This window comes from Neopelma chrysocephalum, unplaced genomic scaffold, assembly GCF_003984885.1.
Source record: "Neopelma chrysocephalum unplaced genomic scaffold, ASM398488v2 Primary Assembly neopelma1_117, whole genome shotgun sequence".
NCBI lineage: Eukaryota > Metazoa > Chordata > Aves > Passeriformes > Pipridae > Neopelma > Neopelma chrysocephalum.
The window spans coordinates 1,392,565-1,412,280 of NW_020897779.1; the positions used below are offsets into that span (position 1 = coordinate 1,392,565).

General features: G+C 53.0%; 1 protein-coding gene across 1 annotated transcript in view; it reads left to right on the forward strand.

The window, feature by feature from the left end:
* PTK7 (protein tyrosine kinase 7 (inactive)) overlaps window positions 1-14,899 on the forward strand; it is a 37,524-nt gene extending 22,625 nt beyond the window's left edge. Inside the window, exons 2-20 of the mRNA XM_027696909.1 lie at window positions 1,208-1,501; window positions 2,046-2,148; window positions 2,672-2,862; window positions 3,535-3,682; window positions 4,656-4,786; window positions 5,051-5,317; window positions 5,541-5,674; window positions 6,068-6,203; window positions 6,339-6,458; window positions 6,625-6,774; window positions 7,047-7,197; window positions 7,552-7,679; window positions 7,984-8,187; window positions 12,126-12,281; window positions 12,462-12,694; window positions 13,244-13,324; window positions 13,405-13,556; window positions 13,634-13,812; window positions 14,034-14,899. Coding sequence (XP_027552710.1) covers window positions 1,208-1,501; window positions 2,046-2,148; window positions 2,672-2,862; window positions 3,535-3,682; window positions 4,656-4,786; window positions 5,051-5,317; window positions 5,541-5,674; window positions 6,068-6,203; window positions 6,339-6,458; window positions 6,625-6,774; window positions 7,047-7,197; window positions 7,552-7,679; window positions 7,984-8,187; window positions 12,126-12,281; window positions 12,462-12,694; window positions 13,244-13,324; window positions 13,405-13,556; window positions 13,634-13,812; window positions 14,034-14,194 — 3,119 coding nt within the window. The 3' untranslated portion in view covers window positions 14,195-14,899. The remainder of the gene's footprint in view (window positions 1-1,207; window positions 1,502-2,045; window positions 2,149-2,671; window positions 2,863-3,534; window positions 3,683-4,655; window positions 4,787-5,050; window positions 5,318-5,540; window positions 5,675-6,067; window positions 6,204-6,338; window positions 6,459-6,624; window positions 6,775-7,046; window positions 7,198-7,551; window positions 7,680-7,983; window positions 8,188-12,125; window positions 12,282-12,461; window positions 12,695-13,243; window positions 13,325-13,404; window positions 13,557-13,633; window positions 13,813-14,033) is intronic.
* The last annotated feature ends 4,817 nt before the right edge of the window (window positions 14,900-19,716 follow it).

The following is a 19,716-nucleotide window of genomic DNA, read 5'->3' on the forward strand; positions in this document are numbered from 1 at the left end:
ACTTGGATCTTGTTCGTGTAACTTGTCCAGGGAACCATGTTTTGCTTTCAGCACTGGGAACATGCTGTTTTGACCACTTTCTTGCTCATCTTCATTCTGAGATGCTCAAAATCTGCCTGGCTTAACCCCTTTACCTGCAAAGCGTGCTGCTGGGAACTCAGAGCATGCTGCTGCTGAGTCCAACAGCCATCAGCATGTGCTGAGTTGCCCTTTGTCTGCTTTCCTTGCTGTGGCCAGCTGGTAACTGTAGCAGAGTGCCTGCAGGGCTGGCTGTGGGCAGGCAGCAGCCAGCTTTGGGAGTGTGCTAGCGTCCCTCAGCAGTCGTGTCAGGCATTACCTAGGCAAACACTGGCTGCTTTGTTCCCGGGACCCTGAGATCTTGGGTAGGCTTTAGTGTGTCAAGGAGGGTTCTTTGGGTTTTCCATCATGGTAGAAAGATGCTTCCAGCCCTTCAGGCTGCCATCAGACCCTGAGGTCAACTATTGGATTTCTTGTTTCCACTTCAACTTGCAAGAGGGCTGAGTCACCAGCATAAGTTTGGGGTGTCACCGCTGCATCCTCTTGAGCTGTGCTCCAGCAGCTTCTGTGTTTATTCACATAGACAATCCCTGTTCCAGACAAGTGTTTTTCTGGGTAATTTCTGAGAATGTGTAGGTGAGACGGAGATGTAATACCAAGGAGAGAAACTTTGAGGAAAGCCTAGAAACGGTCTGTAGGTGTTTCTGATCAGGGGCAGTCTCGATGCATGGCTGGGACTTAGGATGCATCCCAGAAGACCCAAAAAGAGGTCAAAGAAACATCTGAACTGCCCAGGAAGCTGGTTGCTGTCCAGTGTTTTGGTGACTGACTTCCCAGCTGCAAGACACTTCTCTGTTGAGGCTGAAAGTGTAACTAACACTCAGTAGTGGGTCATGGGAGCTCCCTCTTAACTCCCCCGGCCCCAGAGCAGAGGGCTCTCCTTGTCTTGGCAAGCTTGGGCAGCCATGTTCCAGTGATGGCTGGAGAGACAGGCTTAAAGCAGCTGTGCTGGAATCTGAGCATAGGTCTGTTAAACTCTGAATTGATTTTGACAGATGTGCTTTGGGATATGTTTCTCCTAACATGGTTGGTTTGACTGTCTGGAGACCCTTGAGAACAGTACATGCTTACCTGATCCCTTCTCCTCCTCCCCTTGCTCTGAACATGCCCCCTGTTTTCTGTCTTGCAGCCATGGGGACTCAGGCAACAATCCTTTTCACCAAAGAGCCATACTCCCAGGATGCCTTGCATGGCCGCAGCGCCATCCTCCGCTGCGAGGTGAAAGAGCCAGCGGATGTGGAGTTTGAATGGCTGCAGAATGGGCTTCCCGTTCAGGACACGGAGCAGCGCTTCAAGGAAGGCAGCAACCTTCAGTTTGCTGCTGTCGATCGGCACCGGGATGTTGGGGTCTTCCAGTGTCTAGTGAGAAACGTGCTCACTGGGGAGGAGGCCCATACAGCCAATGCATCTTTCAATATCAAGTGTGAGTGTGGGGTGAAGGCAGCAGCCTGATGCTGCCCACTGTGGACAGGGAAAAGCACTCTGGGGTGGGCCTGAAGCTGGAAACAGCTTTGCCACGCTGTTTGCTGATGCTTGTGGGGGTAGGGGTTAGGCAGGGGTTGGACAGCTTGGACTGTGCAAGTAGGATTCCTCTCCAGCTAACATGTCCATCATGCCCTCTAGACCTCTTGTGTCTTCTGGTGTACCAAGGCTGTCAGAGATGCTTTCTTATGCTGTCATTCCCATTTGTATATATGAAACAGAGACATTACTGCACCAAGTGTGTCCTGGGTGCTGCAGATCCTTTCAGAACGCCTCTTATCCCTCAGAGAACAGCTACACAGAGCAAAGTGGGACCTTTGCAGTGTGGGTGTCCCTTTACTCTGGTGCTGGCTTGAGGGCTTATGCGTCTCTAAGCATGCTTGTGCCCTTGCTGCCTGCTCTGGTTATTTGTGTGTCACCAATAATCATTACCTGGCTCATTAGGTTTGGAGAGCCAGCTGTGTTGATATTCTTTGATCCTACAGGGATTGAGACAGGCAGTGTGGTGCTGAAGCAGCCGGCCAGCATAGCTGAGATCCAGCCCTCCTCTACAGTGGTGCTGCGGTGTCACATCGATGGCCACCCGCGGTAAGGGTTGCCTCCTGAGGAGTGGACCCTGCCAGGGGTCCCCCTGCACCTTGGCTGCATGCTCTTCCCCTCTTTCTCTCTCTCTCTCTCTCTTTCTCTCTCTCTCTCTCTCTCTCCCCTGCCCTTTCTCTCTCTCCTTCTCCCCCACCTCCCCTTCTCTCTCCTACAAGAATTCAGTAGAGTCTAGGAAAGGCGAAAGGCAGGATTGAGCCTGTGGCTGAGCACCGTGGGAGAAGGCAAATGGCTTCCTCAGAGCCGCGTAGCGAGGAGCACAGTAAGAATGGGCTATCACAGTTCAGTCGCTGAGCTGCTTGGTGTGCTGCAGTCACTCTCCGTTGCTTTCCAGTCATGTCTCATCCACTCGGCTGCACGTCTCATGGCTTTGTGTCTGTGTCAGGGCCAGCAGCGGGGATGGAGAACCAGGGAAACGGGCCATCTCTGGGCTGTCTCCTCCGCACACCTGCTCTCTGGGGAGCCCTGATGGTGCCATGCATCTGGTCACCTTCTTGTCCCTGTCTTGCAGCCCCACATGGCAATGGTTTCGGGATGGTAACCCCCTCCCCGATGGCCGCAGCACCTATTCTGTCAGCAACAAGGAGCGAACGCTGACCCTGCAGAGTGCCAGCCCTGATGACAACGGGCTCTACTACTGCTGCGCCCGCAGTGCCGTTGGCTTCATCTGCAGCCAGAACAACTTCACACTGAATGTCATCGGTGAGTTGTGACCCAGCTGTTTAGGGCTGGAGGCTCAGCTATTTTACTTCCCTGATAACAGCGTCCCCTCTCCCACAGGACCAGGAGCCAGGCTGCAGGGGAAGTGTCAGGCTAGTGTGACTTTCTCTGTGCAAAGCTTCTGGCCAGAGATGGGCCTGGAAAATCCTGGCCAGATTTGAACCCTGCCCTACCTACAGATGTTAATTTGCCATTGTATTTTTCTGGAGCAGGTTTATGCTGTTGTCTCTGGGAATGGAGCACCAGGTTTGGACCCTGGCGGCTGTAGGTACTGCTGGTTTTGCTAATATTAGTGCCACATGGGTAGATGCCCTGTTGGCCTTTGGTGGCAAGACCCAAGGAGGGCAGGAAATGTTGACCTTAGAGAGGTATTTGGAACTGGACAAGGGAATTTGCAGACCAGTGACAACTTTGATCTGTTTGCTAGGAGCCAGGGTGCTTAGGGCCTTGCTGGAAGCAGAAGGGGTTTTCCCCAGAGCAGCTACCGCATGCAGTCCTGGGCTCTGATTCCATAACTCCAGCCCTCCTGGCATGTCGGTCTCCTTCGGGCTTGCAGGGTGCATCCACCTCTTCTTTGAGCTTCCCCCAGAGCTCTGGTGAGGAGACACAGGCCATTTTGTTCCTTTCACCCTCCTGTGGTCTCTGCCATTGCAGATGAGAGCTTTCCTCAGGCGGTGATCATCCCACAGGACCTCATTGTGACCAAGAATGAAGAGGCCATGTTTGACTGCCAGTTTGCAGCCGTGCCCCCTCCCACTCAGGAATGGCTCTTTGAAGACAACCCCATCACCAACAGATCCAAGTAACAGGGACCTCAGTGATGTGGGCAGGGCTGGGAGGAGAGGGGCACTGTGTTCCGGAAGCGACAGAAAGAGGCCAAACCCTGTCTGTGCATGAAGGCAAGCATGCAGCATCAGGCTGGCCATGGGGATTGGTTTCTCAGCTTTGCTGGCTTGGGTTTAGTAGGGGCTTGGTCCTTGTGCATGGCTTTATCTGCAAAGGACTCTGTGTAGTTTGTCCTCAAATGAGTCCATGGGGCTGTCAGTTCTAGATGCCCCTGAATGACGGCCCCTACAGCTGGGGATGTCTCCCAGCCCCAGATGTCTGTGTGTGGTGATTTCATGGAGCCAGGGACTGCTCAAGCTCCAGTCACCGACTTGGGACAATTCACAGTCAGGGATGTGTCCCAGTACCAGATGCCCACATGTGGTGATCCCCAAACCTGGGGACACCTCCCAGCCCCCAACATCTGCACAGCAATCACTGGGTGTATGGCTCTCTTGCACTGCCAGATACAAGTGCATGGTGATCCCCAGAGCCAGGAACCTTTCTGAGCCCCAGACACCTAGTCAGTCTGCAGAGCTGGGAACGGTGATCCCGGAGCTTGGCTGTCTCTCAACCAGACTGTGCAAGGCAGGCGGTGCTGTCCGGGTGCCAGATGCCCTTGGCCCGGCAGCTCCCGGGCGCCACCTTGTGCCCCCTGCCCCCTCTCCTGGCTGTTCCTTTTCTCGGAACTGGCCCAGTTTCATGATGCATCTTTTGATGGGAGCCAGCTCTTCACCAGGAAAAAGACTTCTGTGAGCTCATTTCCTCCATGAAGAATGTGTCCTGCCATCTGCTTGTGTATGTGTGCTGCTCCCCCCACACTGGGAAGCTTTGGCTCGGCGCAGTCTCCCTCTTGGTTTCATGGGCTCACGTGGGACATTGCAGGGCTGTAGCTCTGGCCCATGCCCTGCGGAAATGCCCACTGAGCCCTTCTCTCCCCACGTGCCCAGGACTACCGTGTTCACCAACGGTTCCCTGCTGATCACCCAGGTGAGGGCTCGCAGCACCGGTGTCTATAAGTGCGTTGGCCACGGGCAGAGGGGGAAATCTCTTGTATTGAAGGCGACTCTGCGGCTAGCAGGTGAGGTCCTGGGGCTGGTGACAGGGTGGGCAGTGGGTCCCAGAGTTCCAGTGTCACTGTGGAGCTGTGTGACGATGGGTCAGTACATGGAAAACTGCTTGGTTTATCTGTGAAATGGTTCATCCTTGCTGCCTGGATGAGGGGAGCAAACATAGCTTGTGCACTCTTTACCTTGAATGATGCCTCCCATTTGAATGATGATGCTGGTGGGTTTCCTACATGTTCCCGCCCTGTTTGAGCTCTGCTGTCTATTGCTCCTCTCAGAGATCGAAGAAATGGCACCCTTCTCCCCGAAGGTGTTGACGGCGAACCAGGGGCATCGCGTGTCCTGCACTGCCCCGCGAGGCGTACCCACACCCCAGGTCTGGTGGGAGAGGAACCAGGAACGAATTCCCACTGCTGGCAGGGTGTACCAAGAGGCAGAGCAGCTTGTTTTTACCAGTATCACTGAGATGGATGCAGGGATCTACACGTGCCATGCTGCCAACAAGGCTGGAGAGAAAAAACAGGAGCTGAGCATCACTGTGGCTAGTAGGCAACTTTCTGAGAAGGGGGGGAGCAGAAAAGGGGCTGGATGGGGGTTAGGGTGAGCTGGGGCAGCATGGTGCATCACCTCTCTGATACAGACAGGAACCTCTCTCATGGTTGAGCTGCTGGGCCCCCTGTCTGGCTGCACACTGCCTGTCTGGTCTGCACTGGTGCTGGTCAGGGGGATAGTGAGTGGCCCTGTGTAACTCCTTGCCTTCGTGCCCAGCGGTACCCAAGTGGGTGGAGATGCCCAAGGACAGCCAGCTGGAGGAGAGCAAGCCAGGATACCTGCACTGCCTCAGCAAGGCCTCCCTGAAACCTACCGTCACCTGGTACCGCAATGGTGTCTCCATTTCTGAGGTGAGGTGATGGGGCAAGCCCCTGCTGCTTGTGGGCACTTCTGCTGGGCACCTGCTCTGCTGCTGTTGTTTTTCACCTTGTTCCTAGGCCCAGCATCCCTGTCACCCCCACTTTGGCCATGTTCCTGGCACTGTCTTCATCCTGCTGATGTATTGATACACAACTGGCTTTCTCTTGCCACTTGGCTGCCAGTCAGCCCTGTGCTTTTGGGGCAGTGACAAGAGAAAGGTCACTGCAGCTTGTCTCAATTCTCCATGTGGGTCTCAGCAGGGATATGTCTTATCTGAAGCATGGTGTGGGCATGTGGAGTGTCAGAAGTGCCACAAGCAAGGGCTGAGCCCAGGGCTGGTGACAGTGTCATTTCTGCCCCCCTCCTTCCCTCCCTCTGGGTAGGACTCGCGGTTTGAGATTTCCGAGAATGGGACGCTGCGCATCAACAACGTGGAGGTGTATGATGGGACCATGTACAAGTGCGTGAGCAGCACACCAGCAGGCAGCATCGAGGGGTACGCACGAGTGCACGTGCTAGGTATGCTGACAGTCACCTCACCTCCTTCCCTTGTGGGGACCTCTTTTGCCTGGCAGGGTGCAGGTGTGATACCTGTGGCTCCAGTGCCTGCTGTGGCTGTGGGGGGGTGTAAAACAGCACATCTGTCTGTTGCAGAGAAGCTGAAGTTCACCCCGCCACCCCAGCCACTGCAGTGCATGGAGTTTGATAAAGAGGTTACAGTGTCCTGCTCAGCCACTGGCCGGGAAAAACCCACCATCCAGTGGACTAAAACAGGTAAGGGAGACTTGGATGTGATATGTCTGTGTCTGACCTGGGGCCCCAGGAACTTTGTCCCACCTCCACTGTGGGCGAAGCAGCGGTGCTATGGCTGCCTGGGAAGCCGCCGTGTGGCACAGTGCTTCATGCATGACTGGTGCATCCATCTTCTTGTGTCCTGCAGATGGGAGCAGCCTGCCATCCCATGTCAGCCACAATGCTGGCGTCTTGTCCTTCCACAAGGTGAGCAGGAGCGATTCAGGGAACTACACATGCATCGCCTCCAACAGGCCACAGGGCGAGATCCGTGCCACCGTGCAGCTTGTGGTAGCAGGTGAGGGCTCTGCAGCAGTCAGTTTCCTACTGAGCTGGCCTTGCAGTGGGTTTGCCTGGGTGGCACCCAACTGGCATGCCCCTGCAGAGAAAGCAATGTCTAGCCTGACCCCAAGCTGTGCCCTGTGGCACTCAAGTGTCTGGTTTGTCAGTGCTTTGCATGCAGCCTCAGAGGGCATGTGCCACTGTGCCAGTGCTGGCCCTGCGCCCTTGTGGGAGCTCAGCAGCATTTCCAGGAACTGAGAGCATTCGTGTTGGTCTCTCTGCCTTCAGTTTATGTCACCTTCAAGCTAGAGCCAGAGCCCACAACAGTGTACCAGGGGCACACAGCCATGTTCCAGTGCCAGGCAGAGGGGGACCCCACACCGCACATCCAGTGGAAAGGGAAGGACAAGATTTTGGATCCCGGCAAGCTGCTGCCCAGGTATACAGCCTTCATTCCAAGCTGAAATGTGGTGCAGCCTGACATTCCCCGTGCCTACTCAGTATGTGGGTGCCAACAGTGCAGTCTTGGGTTCCTAGCTTGGTGGACCCATAGTTGTCTCCATGTGCCAGGACCTGGACTCCCCTGGCCCCAGGGTTACTTTTTCTGGCACAGCCTGCCAAGCTGTGATTGAGCTGCCATCATTTGTTCTTGAGCGTTGCACAGCCTGAGATTGAAGATGATTGCACTAGGGACATGAGGCTGAGGCATTCTGGACAGATGGGGCTTCAGGTGCCCCAAAGCCTGCCTCTGCCTTCTGGTGTTTGCAAAGAGCTCTATGTGTGTGATTGGCAGGATTCAGATCATGCCCAATGGCTCCCTGGTGATTTACGACGTCACCACCGAGGACTCTGGAAAATACACCTGTATCGCTGGCAACAGCTGCAACATCAAGCACCGTGAGGCCTTCCTATATGTTGTAGGTAAGGGAGGTGCCCAGTGTTGGGACATGGCCTCCTGGGATCCCTCGCAATTCTAGGCCTTGCTCCTGGCCTTATCTGTGGGTGCTGCATGTCAGGTCATGCCTGCCAGGTAGTCACCACATCATCCCCATAGGGATGCAGCACAGTGTGCTGTGGGATGTGCCCAGCGTGCTGTGCCTGGATGAGGAGGTGGCCACAGCAGCAGGTGGGGGGTGGGGCTTTTCTCATTCCTACAGCACATTCCTGAGCAGGATTTGGGAGATCCCTCCACACCCTCATGTGGTCGGTGCTCTCTGCTCCACAGATAAGCCAGCAGCGGAAGAGGATGAGGGACTTGGCAGCCACACACCCTACAAGATGATCCAGACCATTGGGCTCTCGGTGGGGGCAGCTGTTGCCTATATTATTATTGTGCTGGGGCTGATGTTCTACTGTAAGAAGCGGAGAAAAGCCAAGAGGCTGAAGAAGCACCCAGAAGGGGAGGAGCCCGAAATGGAGTGTCTGAATGGTGAGGATGACACCCCTGAGGGTGGGGGCTTCACTGCCAACCTGGGGATCGGGATTTCACTGCTGGTCCCCTATGCCTGTTCTGGAGGGTCTGAGGGGCAGGGAGTTCCCAGGGAACGGGGCGATTCCTTGCCCTTAGTCTCTTGCTCTTGGTTCTGTCTATGGCTGGTGGCAGACACCTGCTACCAGGTGAGAAATAGGAAAGTCAGTGTGAAACCTGTGTCCCAGCCCAACATTGTGGCCATCTCTTTCTGCTGAGTTATGTATTGCTCCTGCATCCCAGCACCTGTACATGGCATCATATACACCAGGGGAGGAAAGGATCCCTATTGCAATGTAATGAAATAGTAGTACTCTGCTGGCCTCTTCAAATCACAGTTCAGCAGCTGCTGGTGCTGGAGAGAAGACGTTTCACTGAACTCACTGTTATCCCTGAAACCTTTACAAACTTTGAGCATCTACAGCATTCTCCAACAAGGACTTCTGGAGCATAAGAGATAATATAAAAATTCTCTCTTTGCTTTTCAAGTTTGTCACTTACCAGCTCTGCACTGGAACACACAACTGTTTTGTATGTCTGGTTGTTCCTGCGTGTGCCTTTTCTGGTTGTGCTGTCACCTTCCTAAGATGGGGAGCCCCAGACAGGATTTGGTGCATCCACCTTGCAGAGTGACACAGCTGTGCTGTGTCTTCTTCCCAGCTGTGCCCCTGGCTTCAGTTCCCTGTTGACAGAGCTGGCTGAGCTCTTATCCACAGTGGTGGCACTGTGGATAAGACTTGCTTTCCTCGGGCCTCACATTGCATCTTTGGCTGCACCTCCCAGTTCTCAATGTCACTCTGGAGCTGGCCACAGCTGGCCTCTGTCTTTGCTGCTAGCTGCACTGGCAGCTTTGGCAAACAGCTGCCAGCAGTACCCCATCCACGTTGGCAACGTGTTGTACTGCCATGATTCCTACCTTCTGTGTGTCCATTGGAGGATGTTTCCTCATGTCCTGTAGCAGCTGAGCTGCTCTTTAACAGCTGTTTCCATGAGACCCGGCAAATAGATTAAACTGGGTTCCCATTGTGCATGAGCTACTGGACTCCTTCAATGAACTCAAGAGATCTCTGGGGCATAATTTTCATTTCCAAAAGCTGTTTCAGCTTTCTCCTGACAACGTGGTTGTCCTTGCATCACTGATACTAGTGAGGACTTGGAAGTGACGGGCCACAGTTGAGTTTGCTGTCCTTAATCCCCTGAATCTCCCAATACCTCCCCATAAATGCAGATGTTTCCCCTCCCAATTTTTTTAGCACACAGCCATGACCTGATCACATGCGAATTGCTGTGAGGGCCTGGCAAAACAAAACTGCTGGATTTGTCTCCTGGTTTTCCTCTTGCATTGGTACTTTGAACAGAGCCAAACCTCCAGAAGTTTGGCTGTGGGGAACTCCCTGGGAGCAGGGATGTGGGAGCATCTCTGCAGCTTTGTGGTCTGCTGCTGTCACTACTGTGAACTCTTTCTGTGGACAAGTCACAGGCAGCTCACCTGTGTCAGCAGGCACCGGCCAACATCTTCTTCCTGGGACAGGATTTTTTTTTAATCTTTTTTGAGGTGGTCTCAGATTTTTATCTTGGACTCTCTTTGTTATATTTTTATTCTGCCAGAGTTTGCTTCTTCTTATTGCCTTCAACTGTAACCAGTTTAGCTGTCAGAGAGATGCATCCTCGCTGCTACAAGCAGATCCAGCTGCCCAGATGTCCACACTCGTCTCCATAGCCTGTCTGGAGAAGTGGTTTGTGTTTGCTCTCAGCTCCATTGGAGTCATCCCATTCACCATAGTCTTCAAAGATCTGACTCTATGCCTCTTTTTGATGTGGTCCCTCCTTAGCTGGGTAACCTGAAGTATCTCAGCACCTACCTCAGTAACTACAAGTACTCCCTGGCTGACTACCAGCTGACTTGTCCAGTGCCCTCAGAATCCAGAAAGATTTGACCTTCCTATGGATTTGCAGTAGATCCTTCCTATGGATTTCCTATGGCTCAGTCGATTCCTAACCAGTCAGTTTATCTTCCAAGGTCATGTCCTTGTTGTGCCACATCCTCTATAAAAAGGGTGATTGCTCTCAGTATCCTTCTGTCTGACTGTGCTGCTTTTTTTTTTTGGTGAATACAAACATAGCATCTGGGGAGGCTAATGGCTGTGGGGACTGATTTCTGAGGTGGCATGTGCTAATGTCTCTAGGGCAGGATGGCATTGTCTCTTTCTTCAGGTGTTGCAGGCAGGTGGGCAAAGTAGGCCATTTCTTTACACTTGGTTTGCCTCTGGACTGCTGGATACACAGATTAAATGCCTGTTATTTTTGCAGTCCCCTTGTTATTAACTGCTTTTTCCAAGCTCTGTAAAACAGTCTGTTCTCAAAAGCATCTGTTCTTGCTGCCTGCTGGTGCTGTCTCTCAGTGGCAGCACACTCACTCTACAGCCTTCGGGATTTTCTTGGCACAGTTGCAGTGGTCTTCTTGTGTTATCTTCTTGGCGTGAAGCTTGTAGTCTTAAGACATGATCAGTCATGAGTGCAGACAGCACAGGGTCAAACAGTCCTGCTGATAATTAGTGTAAAAACGGAGAGTTTAAGTAGCATCAAGCTTTGATTTATAGGATAGGTGGTGTTTTTTCAGTATTGTCTTCTGCAAATCTTACTCCAGCATGTGAGAGTGTACAGCTGTCAGTAGCCATGGCTCTTAAGTCAACATAACTCAGTGCTCACAGCTGCAGTCCTACCTGTGACAAAGCCGTGGTCCCTGTCAGGGTGGCCAAACCTGCTCAGGATGTGCTGGTACCTCTCTTGTACACCTGCATTGTAAACATGCATGTACACACACTGCTATACAATAACCTTTGATGGAAATTACAGGCAGTGGGATTCCTGTTGGAATTAATTTTGTGTTGGGTTAAGTCTTAATTTTGTGATTTCCTTTTGCATGGCTAAGTGCCTAATGCTTGTTCCAGGACTAGCTGAAATGCGGTGTGCACAGTAGTACACAGAGTGATGCTTGAGAGTGTGTCAGCCACCTTAGCTCAGATCTGTGTCCTCCTTTACATTCTAACTCCTGCCTTCAGCTCGTGGAAAGTACCATTTCCAAAGTACCAGGTCTGATCCAAACTGATCCAAAATGCCTTTAAAATCAAGGTTTCCTATCTATGCAGTTGTTCCTCTACAAGCTGCCTGTAAAATGCAGGGTTCTCTACTTTCTCAAGGCAATAATGTTTTGTCCTGTTCTTTGGCTTCTGTTTATGCTAAGTAAATTTCTAGTGGAGTTCCTGTGCAGAAAATTTGCTGGGGTTGATTGCAAGGACAGCGCTTCCCAGCACTGCTTTAACAAAGCCAGTTAAAGTCCAGACTGATCTGGTCTTACAGGTTCAAGACTTCCGAAGACATGAGCATTCCTGGCTTGCTGGGAAGTGAGTAAGGAGCAGGGACATCAAGACTGCAGCAGCTGAGGCCAGATAGACTTGAGATGCTCTTTGGCATCATGAGACTGTGCTTATAGTGAGCAGGGTTCACTCTGCTCCATCTCTGCCTCATGCCTCATCCTCTGCTGTTGATCTGCAGAGTTTTGTCAGTGGTAGTTTGGATGTAGCCACCGCTTTAGAATGACTGAGTGGCATGGGATGGACAAGGCCAGATGGGGCTGGCTGGTTCTGGGACCAAAGCCATTGCTCAGCATCTGATTTCAAGGGTGGCTGCAGGGCTGCCAGAGATGAGGCCGGAACTGAGCCCAGAGGGAACAACTGCATGGAGGCCACTCTGTTTCCTGGGGCTAGACATCAAGCTGGGGTGCTTGGAGCCAGTTGTGAGTGCTTGGAGTGTCACAGGCTCAGAAGGGGCTAAGCCCCAATATAACATTCTCTGCACAGCCTGGCAGGATGCTGAAGCCATTTGTGCTTCCCTCACAGGTGGTGCTTTGCTGCAGAATGGGCAGATGACAGCAGAGATTCAGGAAGAAGTGGCCTTGACCAACCTGGGCAGCAGCTCCGGGGCCAGCAAGCGACACAGTGCTACTGACAAGATGCACTTTCTGCGTTCCAACCTGCAGACAATCACAACCCTGGGTATGCTGGGCCACCCTGGCCCTGACTCCACTCCAGCAGGAAACCTGACTGAAACCCCAGCTGTCCTAGCCAAGAAATGGAATGTGCTGGGGTACTGAGGGCCCTGCAGCCACTGAACTGTCAAATACACATGCTGTCCTAACACACACTCTCTTCCCGTGTGCTTCTCTCCACTTTCAGGCAGGGGGGAGTTTGGTGAAGTGTTCCTGGCCAAGGCCAAAGGTGCAGAAGATGGTGAGGGGGAAGTGCTGGTCCTGGTGAAGAGCCTGCAGACGAGGGATGAGCAGCTGCAGCTGGACTTCCGTCGAGAGGCAGAGATGTTTGGCAAGCTGAACCACTCCAACGTGGTGCGGCTGTTGGGGCTGTGCCGAGAGGCAGAGCCACACTACATGGTCCTGGAGTATGTGGACTTGGTAAGGGCCCTACCAGCAGTGCCTGCAGTGGTGCAGGGGGATGACAACAGTGGCATGGGGCTTGCAAGTGCGACAACAGGCTGGGCAGCACAGGGCAGGCAAGGTGTAGGGATACCAGGCTGAGCTTACTACTGTTCCCAACCTGTGGAAGAGTCTCAAGGGGAATGAATTTCTTCTGCAAGACCTGGAGGTGACTTTGTTCTTTACATCCTCCTGATTCCTGGTTTATGTCCTGGACTCAGCTGTGTAAGCTAAGTTGTGGGACTGCATGCTGCAGAATGGCTGTGAATGCTAAGGGCTATAGGCAGTCTGGAGTTTGTAGGAGAGAAATCAATCTGGGGCATGAAAAACCTCCTGGAGACTTCAGGCCTGCTTGCCCTGATCATAGCCAGTTGAGGCCCAGAAGCAAGATACTGGCTTGCCCTGCAAGGCAGGGACCATGGATCAGGAGATAAGGATCTGTGGGTCTGCCAAATCCAGGCACTGCAAAGACTGATGAGACTGGCCGCATGTAGAGGTGCTGTGTCTTAATTGCTGTCTGTCTCCCAGGGGGACCTGAAGCAGTTCCTGAGGATCTCGAAGAGTAAAGATGAGTCTCTGAAGCCACAGCCTCTCACTACCAAACATAAGGTGACAGTGCAGCTTTTGAAGTGCTGTGGGGTGGGGGACCTGAAGGAGGACAGCCAGTGCTGACATCTCTCTGGCGTCAGGTGTCTCTCTGCACACAGGTGGCCCTGGGGATGGAGCATCTCTCCAACGGCAGGTTTGTGCACCGGGACTTGGCAGCCAGGAACTGCCTGGTCAGTGCCCAGCGGCAGGTCAAGGTCTCATCCCTGAGCCTCAGCAAGGACGTGTACAACAGGTCAAGTGGGAGCCTGACAGGGGAATGAATGGGGGTGGAATGGCGCCAGTCTCATTGCCTTCCTGTCCTGCCCGCAGTGAGTACTACCACTTCCGCCAGGCCTGGATCCCGCTGCGCTGGATGCCACCTGAAGCTGTGCTGGAAGATGAGTTCTCCACTAAGTCGGACGTGTGGTCCTTCGGGGTGCTCATGTGGGAGGTCTTCACGCATGGGGAGATGCCCTACACTCCACTGGCAGATGATGAGGTCTTAGCAGGTATGTGGAGTACCTTGCACTGTCTCTGGAATGGTAGCCTAATTTCTTTTCATGTGGTAAAGGTGGCCAGACAAGCTGTGTGATGTCCCTCCTCTTGACATGGTGCTAATCTGTCTGAGGAGGCTGTCCCAGCCTGCATGGAGAATTGCTGCCCTCCTTGCACCCCACAGAGAGGATCACACCCCTTCCCTATCGCCCTTTGAACTTTTCTTTCATGCCAGGTCTGCAGTCAGGAAAGACGAAGCTCCCGCACCCCGAGGGCTGCCCTTCCCGCCTGGCCAAGCTGATGCAGCGCTGCTGGGCCCCCAGCCCTAAGGATCGGCCCTCCTTCAGTGAGCTCGCCACCACCCTTGGGGACAGCTCAGCTGACAGCAAAGCCTGAGCATCCGGCCCTTGCTGGTGAAGGACGTGGCGGGGTGGAAGGGGGTCTCTGTGTGCCTGGGGAGCCCCTGGCACTTCTGCAGCCCCTTGCTGAGCCCGACCCCAATGCGCCAGCAAGCAGCTCAGTGCCAGCAGCTGCTGGACTCAAAGCACAAGCCAGTGTACCCCAGCCCCACCCCCCTCCTCCACAGGTCCCAAAAGACAGCCCTTGCTGCCTCCTGCTCTCCGCCTGCTCAGCCCGGTGCCCTTAGGCTGCTGCTGTGGATGGAGCGCAGCTTCCCCTCATCCAGTGAGAGCTGGGGTGTCCCTGCTCACTACGTCCATACCTGCCGGCCTGGCCCGGCCTCTCTCTCCGTCCATCTGTGCTAGGCATGCCTGACTTCCCCACACCCCCATGGGTACAGGCCAGCCAACAGGAGCACAAAGTGCCTGGCATATGAAGGAGCTCACTACCTTTCCCAGTTACCCTGTGCCTTTTTTTGTACTATGACTCTGGGCAGAGCCCCCTCTCTCCCTCTCCCTCTTCCAGAGCGCTGACTCCTCCCTACCATAGTATTTCTGTTACTGGAATGCAGCCTAGAGTGGGTTAGTTTGTTTGCTTGAGTGGAGGGTACTGCAGCCAAGAAGGGTTGGGTTTTGTTGGGTTTTTATGTGCTGCTCTCAATAAAGAAGGCGCTTTTTTTTTTGTTTTTTTTTGTCTTTGTAAGATGCTGCTGTCAGATAGCTGTTTTCTTCCACATGGCTCCTGGGAAGGGTTAGGAGCCAGTTCTTCAGGCATCTGTCTCCTGTGTTTAGCCCTTTAGCCTTCTTCTCAGATGAATTTGAGCTTTGTGTTCCCTGAGGGAGCACTTTTCCTCATCACTTACTGTCTCTCTGGGCAGTCATGGGTTGCCTTCCAACAGGAACAGGTGTCTCAAGAGAAAATGTCCCTCTCAAACTCCAAGCAAATAACCGCTTATGGACGCGTTGACAGTCTCCCCCCAGTTCAGGTAGTAATGGGATTTGTGCACACACCTCTTGTGGCCTGGAGCAGCTTTGCAGCCAGCACTGGGTTGTGTATTTGCACAGCTGCTACTTCTTGAGGAACACAGAAGCTAGTAGGGCCAGGCCTGTATTGGGATACTGGGGGAAATCCTGCTGTCATATGTGGTCTGCAACCCTCTCCTCTGTGCTAATGGCCCAGAGCAGTGTCAGGGTCCTGGCAGTCTCTTCTTGGGAAAGGTGGGCAGACGATGTACAAGAAGCCCCAGCCCCCACAGCATGAACATGAGCCAAGTCCCTTGGAGACATAGTGAGATGCAGGGTTTGACCAAGATGCAGACCAGCAGTTTCACTTGCTGCTCAGCTCTGTGTTGGGGGGTTATAGAGACAGATCTGAGCTCTTCCAGGAAGCCTACTCGGGCTGAACTGGAGGTGATGGGCATAAGCTGCACTGGGGACTTTCATATTGGGTATTAGAGAAAATGCTTCCCCTCGACAGTAACAAAGGTCTTGAGTCCCAGAGAAGCTACAGCATCTCCATCATCATCATCAGAAATGCTCAACCCTGAACCGGTTAAGTCCTGAACAATCCAGTCTAGATGGCTCTGCTTTAAACAGGCATGGACCAGAAATGTCCAGGATCCCCTTCCCACCTCTGCTACCCAGAGAGGCTGTGGAGATACTGGAGGGTGAAAAGGGCTCATTTCTTAAAGTGTGCTAGCTGACTCTGAGCTCAAATTTGGTCCAGGAAATGGCTTGCTTGGAAACTCTGCAAGCAAGTTGGCTGGCCATAGAACAGTTATTGAAAGTGTTTGTCTGTTTTCCAACACTTGTGTGTTACAGCTGGGAGCTATGGAGTCTCCCCAAGCCAAGGCCTCTTGGCAAGCTAAGATTGGCAGTGGCTGGGTGTTGGGCCCCTCTCTAGAGGGAGACAACCACGTCTAGTTCACTAGACCTAGTGCTCCTGGTGGACTTGGCTGCAGGTTACTGCAACTCTGAACCCTTGCTGCCTCCCATGACCAGATGGCCTGGCCACAGCCTGGGACTGGTGGCACTGCTGAGAGGAGCTGTTACAGGCTGTGTCAGGATGTGCCTTGCCTTGTCCCCCTTGCAGCTGCATGTCCCTCTTGTCACCCTCCCAGTCCTCTCCAGTGTGCACGCAACCCTTTTGAAGGATGAGTGTTGCAGCACTGCTGCATATGTGCTCTCAAACTTGCAAGTGACCTCTCACATTTGCTGTTTGATGTTCTTTTGTTCCATTTCTCCCATCCATCCTGTTCCTGTGGACTTTCCTCTCTGCTGTCCTTCGTTTCAGGCAGGACCACTGCACCCTTTGGGCTGATTCCTGCAGCCACTTGCAGTGGCCTAGCCGAGCAGAATCTCAGTGATGCCATAACTAGAGAACAGATGCCAAGGATTTCTTGGGTAACATCCTTGTTCTGGCAGCTTTATTCATGCAGGTATCTTGTGTACTGGGAGGGAACACCATGGCTGCAGTGAGCTGTTCAGTGAGCAGTGTCAGGTTTGGGTTATCTTCTTTATCCCAGCACATCCTGGAGACTTGAGTACCTATTTGCCTTGCAGTCAAGACCTGGTGACTACAGGGAAGCACCCAAATGGAAAGTCACCAAAGCTAGGACAAACTCCAGACCCAAACGGTGTCGAATGATGGGGGCTGGGATTGTGTATTTTTGGAAGTGATGTCATGAAAATGTTCTGTATTCTTGAGGATAGGACAGATGTTGGCCAAACTAATTGGAAACAGCAAGCTGAGCAAATACAGTCCTAGCCAAAGCCCCTACAGAACAATGAGAGGACTTGGGCAGTTGGCAGAGGTGGGATCCAATTGCCTCAGCCCAAATTGAAGGAACACCTTAAAGAACACGTGTGATTATCCAGGGCCAGGAAAAACAGCATGGCTCCATCAGAGCAAAGCTTCACCTAGTGGGCCACCAGCTGTGGCCGAAATTGAACATTTACTGAACAGTGTAAGAGAAGAGCAAGCAGGTGTACATTAGTCCCAGTAACAACTCCCTAAAGCATTAAGACCTCCAAACCAGGCATTTCCAGCAGTCCTTGATGTTTTCTCTTGGCAGAAAGTTATCCAAATTCCCCTTGCACCCATGTATACTTTGAGCACCCCGATCAGTGAATGCACAGATCTACTGCGTGTCTTTTTGGTTTACTCCAATTTCATCTGCTGCCCTGTGGATCTTCTGCAGCCCTGTGTCAAGCACCTGTGGGGGAACTAATGGGCCTTAATTGTCCTAAGCAGCCTCACTTGGGACTTCCCCACACTCTTGAGCTGCATTTAAGCTCAAGCCTGGGCCTTCAGATTTGTTTTAAGCAACCTTGTAGGTGTTCTTGGTTTTGTCTTGTAAATAAGGCACATAGGCCTTATTATCCAGTCCTGATTTTGGCTCTATTTCGTGACCGTGTAGATACTGGACTTGGTTCATTGTTTGCTCTGTGAATGGACCCTGATACCGACACCTGTCTCAGTTCTGCTCAGGTACTGTGGGACCCGTTCATGAGGGCATGGGGTCACCCTTAGATAGTGGCTAGTCACCCCTCATGAAGCAGCCCCATTCATGCACCCCTCTGCTGACCGAAAAAAGCACATTAAGAAAGGCCCTAACCTAGTTTTACATGTGCAGCAGTACCGCCATTCTAGTTGTTACTGCTCATAGAAGAGATCCGTCTGTTAAAAAAAGAGCAGCTACCTGTACTCAGCAGCAGTCAAAAAAAAGCAGCTGAAGTATCAGTAGTAGGAAGATCGGGAACAGGATGGAAACCATGAAACCCCAGCACCCAGTGAAGAGGGTGTTTAATAGTTTCCCAGTTGAAATATGGATGAAGAGCTGGAAAAGGATGAAGAAGGGCTTGTTGCAATGGCCTAGAGGAGGATTGAAAAGGAGGCAAGGAGGGTTGGGGGCATCTGGCAGCTGGGCCCATACTTGAGTGGAGCTGTTAGGCAACTTGTCCGGAAGGAACCTTGTGAGTAATCAGGTTAAGAGGCTTTTATGGCATAGTGTTAAGTGCTGTGCCTGAAGCTGTGTAAGAAGAGGGTTAGAAATGGCAATTTTATGACTGGGGGGTTGTAAATGAGAATAGCCCTGAAGATAAAATGGGACTGTCAAGTGGTTGAAAACCTGCTTTAAGCTGCTTTCATTGTCACTGCCTGCTGGTTTGGTTAGGGAGGGCATGCTGGTAACCTGTGGCCTGTTATGGTGGCTTGAGGACACAGCTTGGCTCTACAGCATGCATCTGACTGCCCTGGGTGAGAGATTGGCATCTCCAGAAGCTGAGGCAGGCTCTGGTCCCATTCAGAGCATAAGCAGGACAAGTGTCTTGGAAAACATCCCCAGGATGAGGCCAGGGAGGGAAAAGATGGCAACAGAAAGGATGAGCCAGCTCTCACCTCTTGCCTGCGTAGACCCTCCTGCAGCTTGGGGAGCAAAAGGCCTCCACATGGCCCTGCCATCAGAAGGCCCAGGGAGAGGAAGGGAGTGTGTAGCCATCTCATGAGCAAGAGAAAACCAAATTCTGGTAACCTACAATGGTTGTATAGTTGTGCTAGGCAGGCAGACCGGCCTGGCTCTGGCTGTCAGATCTATGTGTTTATTGTTCCCAGTCTAACTGGTGCCTCCAGCCATGCAGAGAGTCTTGCTGACCCTTTCTCAGCCTGGCATGACATAGAAGGGCCTCAGTCTCACCTGTGCTAGGTGTAGTTTGTGCTCAGCTTGAAGGGAAGGTGGCCAGGGCATGTGATGGAGGCATGTGAGTTCCAGCAGCCCTGCTGGGAGCTAAAAATGGCATGTGTGCTCACTGGAGGAGCATGGCTGACGGGGAGGAGGGGGAGGCGGTGGTGGCAGTGAGGGGGGTGTTTAGTTTTGCAGTTACTCCCTTGCTCTGTAGGAGGTTGGCTCTGGGCTGTGGGAGACAGCTGTGAAGACTGGTGGCAAGCGCGCATGTCCTCTGAGTGATGAGGCAGATATGGAAAAGGCTTGTGCAAGTTGCAGAACCTTCCATGGGGTGCCCAGGAGACAAGATGGGCCTGTGGCAGGGCTGGTGCTGTCACAGGTGAGGTCTTGCCCTGGGGTGCAGTTCCTGTTTGTAGGACAGGGTGTGGGAGAGCCCTTTCCTCAGCCAAGGATGTGACTGTTCTCACAGCTTTGAGCTCTGGGGCTGTGGTCCCTCCTGCAGCTTTGCTGACCCACACGCAGCCTGCCTTGCACACAGTTGTCCTGGCTATGTGGGCTGTCCCTCCTGTGGAGGTCCTGGGCCACACCTGGGCAGAGGACGTGACCTGTGCCACCTGCTAGGAACCCTCTGATCTGCAGAGCAGGGGTGGGCAGGGGCTGCCATCTGTGCTGGGGCCTGCCCAGCCATCGTCCCAAGTGTACAAATTGGCCTGTCGTACCCGTGGATGGCTGTCGTACATCCTCATCCTCACCTCCTGTGGATTTGAAGGCAGCTGTGGCCCATCCTGATAAATCGAGACCCTTTCTCTTCGGACTAGTGATCAGCCTGTGCTTGGGT